A 10477-nucleotide genomic window follows, 5' to 3' on the forward strand; every position below is an offset into this window, starting at 1 on the left:
GTGTCGGAGGGAGCGGTAGCATTGTTCTCTTCTTCTTTCTTCTTTAATCCTGAATACTCAAACTTAAACTCAGGTTTAATACCGATGACTTCAACTCAAGTTTAAGAACACTTAGTTTGGTGGAGACTTAAACTCTTGTTTAATAATTATGACTCAGGTTCAATAATAATAACCAATAACTTTGAGTCCAACAACTCAAAATTACTCTCAGGTCTAATAATAATGACTCAAAAAATGAGAAAAGACTCAATTTGAGTTTAATCCTGAAGACACAAACTTCAACTCAGGTTTAATGAAGACAACTTCAAAACACACTGTCTGTGATGCTAACAAAGCAACTGTTAGCTATGTAGCAACATGTATTTATTTATTTTTTTTAATTGACATGAAATTAAATATTTTTATTTTTATAATTCAGCAACAGTCAAAAATTGTGCTCCGTGATGACGTCACCAGTGATGTCATTACTCTCTTCAACCATCAATTTGTTTCCTGGAGACAGAAATACAGTTGTTGGTATGTATGTATGTGTATGTATGTGTATGTATGTGTGTGTGTGTGTGTGTGTGTGTGTGTGTGTGTGTGTTAGCGTGTTAGCTACCAGCCGTCTTGCTGCAGCACCTCAACACCATCAGGACGCTGCTGATGCAGAACAGACCGACGACCACCAGGTGGCACAAGAGTCTGAACCAAGACACAGGAAGGAGAGAAGGAGGAGGGGCAGACAGGAAAGTGGGAGGGGCAGAGGGAGAAGATGGAGGGGCAGAAGGGGAACTGGGATGGGTAGATTGAAAAACGGGAGTGGTCATGGGGGAAGTAGGAGGGGTAGAGGGAGGTGTATTGACAGTTATGGGGGAGGGGCCTGCAGACAGAGGAGTTAACCAGGATCAGTGCAGTCCCTTCAGTGTGAAAGCTCCATTAAACAGGAAGTGATGTTCATGCCCTGACCTTTGACCCTGAGCCAGCTCTGGGGAGACGACCCCAGCATGTCAGTAGAACACGAGTAGAAACCTTCATCAGACTGTTGGACTTTACTGAGTGTCAGCTGCTCGGCTGCTGTTTTGACTCTGACATGGACGTCGTTCCTGAAGAAATACGCCGCAGGTGTGGAACCATTTTTGGTCCGACAGCGCAATGTGACCTCACTTCCTGCCATCACAGGAAGAGCAGGGATCTCAAGGATTAAAGGCATGTCTGAACAAAAGGAAATAACATCACAATGACACCAACAGAACAGAGACAGTACTACAAACCCCTAACTCTGTCCAGCTAACCTTAGGATAAATTCAACAAAATTTTGGGTAATCAGGCTATCTTGTGGTTTCTCTAACCCCATGAAAAACAAAAAAGCAGGTATACACAGAATAATTGTGCATACAATTAAACCATCCTTAGTCTTACATACTGGACCTTTAAATTTTGTTATCCAGCTAACTTTATGTTTAACTCTGGTGATCAAGCTAACTTAATAAATTAATAACCACAGTTTAACTTTTGTTATCTAGCAAATGTCAGGTTTATCTCTGGTTATCAAGGTAAGTTCAGGTTTAACTCTGATTGTCAGGCTAAATCCAGGTTTAACTTTTTTATCCAGCTAACTTTAGGGTTAACTCTGGTTATCGGGTTAAACTAGGGTTTAACTTTTGTTATCCAGCTAACATGAGCTGTGGTTATCTGGCTAACTTCAGGGAAGCTTTAGTTAGGATAACCATACATGCAAAGTAGTTCAGTCAGACCAGACTAATCCAGATCAGATGCTGTGTGTGTGTGTGTGTGTGTGTGTGTGTGTGTACCTGGTGGAACCACACTGATGTTGACCTGGTCACTTCTCTGTCCACCACTGGTCTCACACCAGTACAGTCCAGACTTCGAAGGAGATGAGATGAAGCAGGAATTGTGTAAATGGTTTCCACACTCACCCGTCGGTCTCCTAAACAATCTCCTCACATCCTCTTTCGGTCTCTCTGTTGTCCTCATCTTAATTTGACCTTCATCACATCTAAGATGAAAGCTGCCTCCACTGAGGACCTGCTGGAGGTTTGGACGTATAACCAGAGAGACTGAGGGACACATAGAGACAGTTAGAGACAGACACTCAGTTAAAACAGGGATAGTTGTCACTTGATCTCACCTGCAGAGCTGGTCATTTCAAACTCCAGCAGCAGTGACATACCTGCGACAGGTCAATGTCAAAGGTCAATCAACTATACGATCATCATCACATCTGTTGAATATCTCAACATGGTGTCCATCCCCACGTCCCCTCTGTCCTCTGCCTCTCACAGCTGCCCTCCACGTTTCTGTTTGTCGTCGGAGTGAGACAGGTGACGTGTCAGGACACGCACAGGCAGACCTGTCGACCTGAGGCTCAGACAGAGGACACCTGAGGACAGGCGAGACAGGCAGACAAAACCTCGAGGATATCCTAGTGTTTGACTCACCCAGCAGCAGAGACACAGTCGGTGTCCTCATGTTGTCTCCAGAGCAACTGATGGAGACACTGACTGCGGCAGAGCCACAGGGCGATGCCCACAGCTTCACTTCCCCATGACAACCTCCACACGTCACGTGTGGCTCAGGTTCTAGACTTGGGTCTAAATCTGGATCGAGATCTGGTTCTTAAATTTCAAACTTAAATTTGGGCTTAATCCTGTTGACTTAAACAATTCCTTAGTGAACCCAGGTTTGATACTGAGGACTTAAACTCTGATTTAATTCCATTGGTTCAATTCCAATCACTCAAATGACTCAAAACAAAAGTCAGGTTTAATGCTCATGACTTAAACCCAAGAAAACCAAATAATCCAAAATCTCCGTAACACTGACGACATAAACTTAAATTTAATATTGTAAATTTGGGATCAATACTGATGACTCAGACAAAAACTAAGATTTAATAATAATGACTCAACATTTTTTAACTCAGGTTTACTAATGACTTAAACCTAGGTTTAACAATGATAAATCAAAAGATTAAAAAAATTAAACTCAGGTTTATTAATTGTGACTTAAACTCAGGTTTAATAATGATTTAGTTTAGAAGACTTCAAATATTTAACACAGATTTATAAATGACAACTTACATTGAGGTTTAATAATGATGATTCAGAAGACTCAAAAATCAAACTCAGGGTTAATAATGTTGACTTAAAATCAGGTTTAATAATGAAGACTCAAAGGATTAAACTCAAGTTTATTACAGAAGACTGAAACTTAAACTGGGGTTCAGTGCTAATGACTCAGGTTTCAATCTGATGATTCACATTTAAATCCGTTTATTAAAATACCTGAATTGAAGCATCGATTAAAAGTCAGCTGACAACAAAAACAAATGATCATGTCGTAGCTGCTCGGGCTACAGGAAATAGTGTCTGTGATGCTAACAAAGCAACAGTTGACAATGAAAAATTGATATGAAAGGAAATAATAATTTTATAATTCAGCGTAACAGTCAGAGGTTGTGCTCCGTGATGATGTCACCAGTGATGTCATTCCTCTCTTCAACCGTCAATTTATTTCCTGGAGTCAGAAATACAGTTGTTAGCATGTGTGTGTGTGTGTGTGTTAGCGTTAGCGTGTTAGCTACCTCTCTTCCTGCTGCAGCACCTCAACACCATCAGGACGCTGCTGATGCAGAAAAGACCGACGACCACCAGGTGGCACAAGAGTCTGAACCCAGAGACAGGAAGGCGAAAAGGGGGAGGGGAAGACATTAAAGTGGGAGGGGCAGGGGGAACAGAGGGAGGGGCAGTTGTGGGGGAGGGGCCTGTAGACAGAGGAGTTAACCAGATTCAGCGCAGTCACTTGTGCTTGTAAGATCCAGTAAACAGGAAGTGATGTTAATGCCCTGACCTTTGACCCTGAGCCAGCTCTGAGGAGACGACCCCAGCATGTCAGTAGAACACGAGTAGAAACCTTCATCAGACTGTTGGACTTTACTGAGCGTCAACTGCTCGGCTGCTGCTTTGTCTCTGACATGGACATTGTTCCTGAAGAAATACGCCGCAGGTGTGGAGCCATCTTTGGTTCTACAGCGCAACGTGACCTCACTTCCTGCCGTCACAGGAAGTGCAGGGATCTCAAGTTTTAAAGGTCGGTCTGAACAAAAGGAAATAACAACACAGTGACACCAACAGAACAGAGACGGTACTACAAACCCCCAGCCCTGTCTAGCTAACCTTAGGATTAACTCTAGTTATTAGGTTAAACTCTAGCCCCACAAAAACAGCAGGTGTACACTTATCCGAGCATACTTATGTGTAAAATGTTTAAATATTTGCGATTAAAACTTCCCAAATGTTACATACTGGTTCTACGTCTGTAAACATGCTAACTAGTATAGTTATCAAGCTAAATTCAGGTTTAGATGTAATCCACCTAACTTCACGTTTAACTATGTTTATCAAGCTATCCGGCTAACTTCAGGTTTAACACCAGTTATCAGGCTAAATGTAAGATTGACTCTTGAGGTTTAACTTTTGCTTACTAGGTAACCTCAGCTGTAACTTTGGTTATCAAGCTAAGCTTAAATTTAATGTTGGTCATCAGGACTAATTCAGGTTTAAATTTTGTAACCCAGCTAATTTCAGATTTAATGCTATTTATCAGGCTAAATTTAGAGTTGACTCTGATCAGGCTAACTCCAGGATTAACTTTTGTCATTTTCAAGCCATGGTCAAGTATAGAGTTTATTATCCAGCTAACTTCAGGTTTAACACTAGTTATCAAGCAAAGCAACATTTTGGTTTGGCTTATTTCCATCCAGGTAATTCAAGACCTGATATGTTGAACAGAGTCAGACCAAACTAATCCAGATCAGATGATCCTGTCGCATGTGTGTGTGTGTGTGTGTGTGTGTGTGTACCTGACTGAACTGTGATGTTGATCTGCTCACTTCTCTGTCCATCACTGGTCTCACACCAGTACAGTCCAGAGTCTGACGGAGACAGGCCTGAGATGAAGCAGGAACGACCAATATATTTCCAACACTGACCCGTCTCCGCTGACCTCTTCGCTGTCTGTCTCTCTACTGTCGTCCTCACTGTTCGTCCACCTTCATCACAGCTCAGATAAACGGCGTCTCCACTGAGGAACTGCTGGAGGTTTGGACGGACACTCAGAGAGACTGAGGCACACGGAGACAGTTAGAGATGGAGACAGGCGGACCGTTAGAGACAGAGACAGTTTTCACTTCAGCTCACCTGCAGAGACAGTCGGTCCAAACTCCAGGAGCGGAGACACACCTGCGACAGGATGTCAAAGAGAGAGAGTGAAGACAGATGTAACCTGAAGACTTAAACTTGAGGACACCCAAGTGTTTGACTCACTCAGCAGCAGAGACACAGTCAGTATCCTCATGTTGTCTCCAGGACGACTGACAGAGACACCGTCTGTGGCCGAGCCACAGGACGCCGCCCCCTCAGCTTCACTTCCCCATGACGACCTCAACACACATCACAAAAAGTGTGTCTCTACGCGCACAAAAGTGTGTGGACAAAGCGCTCAGGTCCATGGCTGATGTCACATATGTTCACAAGAGGAAACTGGTTCTAGATTAGTCTCAGGATCCACTACGGAGGGAAACACGGCACTGGTACGAGACATCTACATCGCGATTATCATCTGGATCCAGATCTGCATCTACCTCAAGATCAGAGTCTGGATCTGACAGTGAACCCCACGTACACAGACACTGAACCACTTTGTATAAATAAAGTTTATTGAGTCCAGACAAGGTGTAAAACAAACAACACCAGGACACAATATCAATAATTATCAGAGAGAACACAATCACAAACTAATCATGAGGCTCTTCAGTCTGATCAGACATCAGAGGAGTTCCTTCTTCTCCTGGTGGCAACGGATTAATCATCAACCTGGTGTCTGGATTGGAGACAAAAGATAAACAACCATGACAAATAAGAAATAAGTAGCAATAAACTACAAGACTAGATAAACAAGAATAGATAATAAATAAGAACAGACAAACATCCAGAAAACCCCCCAGAGATAAACAATCAGAAATAAAGCGGAGATAAAAATAAATCCGGTCAAAGTCAGATGTAAACAACTTAAGATAAACAACAGTCAGTTCTGACCTGTGACGGTGAGACGTATCCTTTTCTCTCTCAGGAAACCTGTTTGTGTATCAAACACTTCGCAGATGTAGGTTCCTGCCTCACCGGGTATCGGGCGGTTCAGGGTCAAACTGAGGTCACCGGTTTCCAACGGTTTGTCGTTCATCTTTGTTCTGTCTCTGTAACCTGGGTTCTGATTTGAGCTGTCAGGGTAAAAGTGGACGCGGACCTTCAGATCGTCATGCCACCATTGCACCCTAGCATCAGGCAGGTTAGGTGTGGTTTGGAAGGGCAGCGAGACAGACTCCGCCCCTGACTCCACCTCCACCACTGCATCTAAGATTTAAAATCACATGACAGCAAACATAATGGAATCCATGCATGTAGACGTACGTCATAGTCCACTTATTTTTACATCCACACTAATGGAGAGGTGGCAACTTCTAAATTGCTCATGTACAAAAAGCTTATGTTTCTCGTCATATCTGCGTCATACTGACCGTTGACCTTAAGCTCCACCTGACGTGTCTCCACGATTCTTTTCTTGTCATACACAGTGCAGCTGTAGGTTCCTTCATCTCTTTTTGTCGGGTGTATCAGGGTCAGCTCGAACGTCTCGTCGTTCATCTCAGTTCTGCCGTAATTCTGATCCTGGACCCCAGGCTCTGTAGTGTGGACCATCATTTCCCCGGTCTTCCACTCCACTGTGAAGCCCGCAGGCAGCTCAGGTGTGGCTCCAAAGGGCAGTTGGACAGACTCCACCCCTGACTCCACCTCCACCTGTAGGTCTCGGAGCTGCTGCCCCTCTGAATTGTCCGTGGGGACATCTGTAATCCGGGGGGAAAAGTTAAGCAAGCAGTAACCATGGTAACACAAACCGCTGGCCGAGTTTGTTCATATTCATTCACATGTTCATTTCACACTCAACGGTGGGTTCGGTCTGACTTGTGGCGTGTTTCCACAGAGTGGAAGGGTTCAGTTCGGCACGGTACGTATTTTTAGTGTTTCCATTAGGAATAGTAACCGTTCCAAACTGGACTGAGCTGTACCATGATGGAAACATCATCAAGAGTTGCTTAAGTGATAATGATGTGATGTCTGCCACTGTTGCCGTAAGCAACGAGGAGAACACCCTCATCCAAGAGCTGTTTGGATGTTTGTTGATCTAATGCTGAGTTTCCATCGTACGCTTCGTTTTGGTACAGTATGGTACGGTTCGCGATGGTCAGGCTTGCGTTTCTACTGAGAACAGTACCTTTACTTGGTCGTCGGGGTGTCGCTTGTGCCCTGAAGGCCGCATAGCTTGTCGTCGTACCAGTGCAAAGACGCCAAAGGACAACAGTGAACGCAACACCGAACAGACAACAATGGAGGACATCCAGCAGTCTGCTCGGTCTGTCGGACGTCACGTTTTTTACTCTGGTATCCCCAAGGGAAGGGTTCCAACGAATGCAATGGTTAAGGCTGGTTACTTTGGTACTATTCCGTGCTGTACCAAAAACCAAACCGTTCTACTCGGTAGAAACGCGGCTTAAAGTTGTTAATGTCCGTCATTTTATTGACTAGCGCCTGGACCAATGAAAAAGTGTCTCCTTTAATGTCTTGTCTGACCTGCAGACAGTTTACATACCGGTTTTCCTCTTGCAGAACTTTTTGTATCCAATGATGGCACCAACACCAACAAACACCAACACCAACACCGGCACCACCACCGCAGCAATCCAGGTGAGGTTGGGAGGATCTTCAGTCCCTACAAGAATCAGCGACAACAATAAACAAAACAAATCCAATTAAAAGCCATGAAATTAAATTCATGAAACCTTGATATGACCTCTGTAGGAACATCACTGACCTCTGACTACAACTGCCAGCTGCACTTCACAGTGAGAGAGTTCCTGTCCGAACTCTCTCACGGTGCAGGTGTAGTTGCCGCTGTCGTTGGCGGCCGGCCTCATCAGCGTCAGGCTGAGGTTCCCGCTCTGCAATGCGTCCGGCCTCATCTGGGTTCGACCGGCGTAACGCGGGTCCTTGGGCCTGTCCCCACTCTTGTCAAGCGTGTGAACAAATGTGCTACCGCTTCCACCCTTGCGAGCCCACACCACAACAGATGCGCTGGACATATTCACCTGAGGCACATAGGGAAGCAGGACAGACTCTTTCCCTTGTTCAACCTTCAAGAGATGCTCGCAAGCTGTGAGGACACAGAGAGACAACCAAATTCAGCTGCTTGTTTCCAGATAGTTCCCGCTCAGCACTGCAGCCTGGTTACCTGTCTTTCCTGTTTTGGGACTCAGCAACGGACGTTGTACCGACTGATCTCCAGGTTCTTGTGTCCACGTGGTTTCGTTCACACCGGCGTCCAGAGTCGCAAGTCCTGGTTCCGCTGCTGCGACGACTAACAGGAGCACAAACACCACCACGTGTGCTGTCATCTTCAAAAGCCGGGGCGACTGCGCTCCACTCTGAACAGACTGCCGGTGTGAAGTGACAAGTCTACTTTCTGTTTCAACGGGAAGTCTTCATACCTGCACAGGTGCACCTTCAAAGTAAGAGCAGTCGGGGAAACTCCCTCTCTGTGAAAACATGGCTGGCCTGCAGTCATTTTTTTTAAACCACTCACTCTCCTGCACCAGAGTCCATGGAAATCAGGACAATCAGTGATTTTAGCTTGTGTGGTCACTTTGCGTCACTGAGGTCAACGCTGAAATCGCTAAATAGTACATTTGATACTCGGTGACGGTGGAAGCAGCGGGATCAACGAGTGCTGTGATCCCAGGATGGGAAAATCGCCGATTTTTCTCTACAGGCTTTGGTGTGAAAGAGTCAGTAAAGGAAGACATTTGCTGTTTTTCTGCAACGCCTGACTTCTGAATAATGTGTGTGTGTCACTTGATTGTCTGTTTTTTTCTTGAGAGGTTCAGGAAATGATCCGGAGTGACTTTCACGTTCTCACATACAGTCATACTGTCCAGAGTGTGGGGCAGCTTCCATTTTAGTCTTATTTTGAAAGTCACCTGTCTTGTTTTCACAAGCTGCCGCACCTGTGTCATTCCCCTTGCCAACGCGGGGAATGTTCACTATGAACCTGTGTGACAAGAGCGAGAGAGAGAGAGAGAGAGAGAGAGAGAGGGAGAGTTTAGCCTTAGCATATTTCCCTATCAAATGAATGAATCAATACGTGTTTTACTGTCACACACCTGTCCGTGAACGCACTCTCAGAGTTCTGCAGGGTCACATATTTCCTGTTGTAATACATTTATTATAAGTTAAAAATAGTGCAAAAAAAAAAGGTAAAGGTAGACCGTGAAAATGTTCTGTAAAATTGAATTGAAGTGTCTTAGAAAGGTTTTTGGTCTATAAAAGCAAATTATAATAGGTCTTCGCACCACTGTGTGAGGCTCGGGACCTAATTATTGACATAGTCCGACTAAAATCGGACTTTAAACACGCAGGTAAAGTGGATCCTTCGTGACGTTGCTGTACTCTTGACAGAATTCCTTTTGAATTTCCTTTTTCAGTGCAAGAGCTCTTTGCACTGATTGTTTTGCTGCAACAAAAGCTGCTATACGTTCTTCGCTGGAATGCGGTTTACAGTAGCTAACAGCAACGACAAGCTGGCAAACTTTGACATCACCGCCGAGAAACCTGCACTGACTGAATACAGGTTTAAAAGATATTACTAAGTAAGAGGCCTTAAGAGCTCGTTCCAAACGTTTGTGTCAACAGCCATATTGACAGTGGACACGAGGGGGCGGAGCCTGGGGGGACAGGTGTGTCTCTGTCTGCGGCTGACGGTGGAAAGTGAGAGTCAAGGACGCAGAAGTGAGATCGGGACGCTCACGCTCCTCACAATATGGATTCACGGAACAGGAAGTGAGAGTTTTTATTACGAGTGCGGTGACATCAGTCCTGTGTGGTTTAGTGGCCACAGTCAACAGCGAGAGAAAGTGAGCTCTGTACATGTTCCCCCACTGGCGGTGTGTTCAGGTGCATGTGGTTATGGCACGACTCCAGCTCCAGCCTTTACATGGCAACGGAGATCTCACGGGTCGCACAACCTGAGGAAAACAGGTGAAGCTGGACAGAGGGATTTGATTTGAAATCCTTTCAGAAAACCTCCTTCAGATTTAGCTCAGTGGCACAAAGTGGCCACACGAGGCAGCGGTACACACCAAAGCCCATAGAGAAAATCAGTGATTTTAACATCACAGCACACAGGAGTTGTTGATCCACTGCTGCCCCCATCACTAAGTTCAAATGTCTTATTTTGTGATTTTGCGATTTGAAATCCTTTGTTCAGATTTGTGTTCAGTGAGCTAAAAATCACTGTTTTTCTCTCCGGACTTTGGTGTGGGAGACCGAGCATGTTCACATATACATTACAGCTCGGTTTATATGCA

The 10477-nt window shown here is 44.8% G+C and overlaps 3 protein-coding genes across 5 annotated transcripts; all 3 read right to left on the reverse strand.

Moving 5' to 3' along the window:
• Positions 1–288: 288 nt before the first annotated feature.
• On the reverse strand, positions 289–2200 carry LOC122767154 (histone H3.v1-like). Its single transcript, XM_044022539.1, has 5 exons — positions 2132–2200; positions 1794–2060; positions 949–1194; positions 602–862; positions 289–492 (listed from the first exon to the last, which is right to left on the reverse strand). Exons 1-5 carry the CDS (start codon positions 2169–2171, stop codon positions 425–427), a joined length of 882 nt encoding a protein of 293 aa, XP_043878474.1. The 5' UTR covers positions 2172–2200; the 3' UTR covers positions 289–424.
• A 933-nt stretch (positions 2201–3133) lies between these two features.
• Positions 3134–5752, reverse strand: LOC122766038 (Fc receptor-like B). Of its 2 annotated transcripts, none has more exons than XM_044020619.1 (6): positions 5328–5752; positions 5202–5243; positions 4865–5125; positions 3853–4098; positions 3587–3766; positions 3134–3519 (listed from the first exon to the last, which is right to left on the reverse strand). In XM_044020619.1, the coding sequence occupies exons 1-6, from the start codon at positions 5356–5358 to the stop codon at positions 3452–3454; spliced, it is 828 nt and encodes a 275-aa protein (XP_043876554.1). In that variant the 5' UTR covers positions 5359–5752; the 3' UTR covers positions 3134–3451. The 2 variants fall into 2 exon arrangements, with proteins under 2 accessions (XP_043876554.1, XP_043876555.1); XM_044020620.1 differs by having other exon boundaries at positions 3409–3519; positions 3587–3669.
• A 7-nt stretch (positions 5753–5759) lies between these two features.
• LOC122766036 lies at positions 5760–8670 on the reverse strand. Of its 2 annotated transcripts, none has more exons than XM_044020618.1 (6): positions 8347–8670; positions 7930–8268; positions 7708–7827; positions 6578–6904; positions 6099–6413; positions 5760–5876 (listed from the first exon to the last, which is right to left on the reverse strand). In XM_044020618.1, the coding sequence occupies exons 1-6, from the start codon at positions 8507–8509 to the stop codon at positions 5872–5874; spliced, it is 1269 nt and encodes a 422-aa protein (XP_043876553.1). In that variant the 5' UTR covers positions 8510–8670; the 3' UTR covers positions 5760–5871. The 2 variants fall into 2 exon arrangements, with proteins under 2 accessions (XP_043876553.1, XP_043876552.1); XM_044020617.1 differs by having other exon boundaries at positions 5760–5883.
• Between the last annotated feature and the right edge of the window lie 1807 nt (positions 8671–10477).

Source organism: Solea senegalensis, linkage group LG3 (genome assembly GCF_019176455.1).
Source record: "Solea senegalensis isolate Sse05_10M linkage group LG3, IFAPA_SoseM_1, whole genome shotgun sequence".
NCBI classification, from domain to species: Eukaryota; Metazoa; Chordata; class Actinopteri; order Pleuronectiformes; family Soleidae; genus Solea; species Solea senegalensis.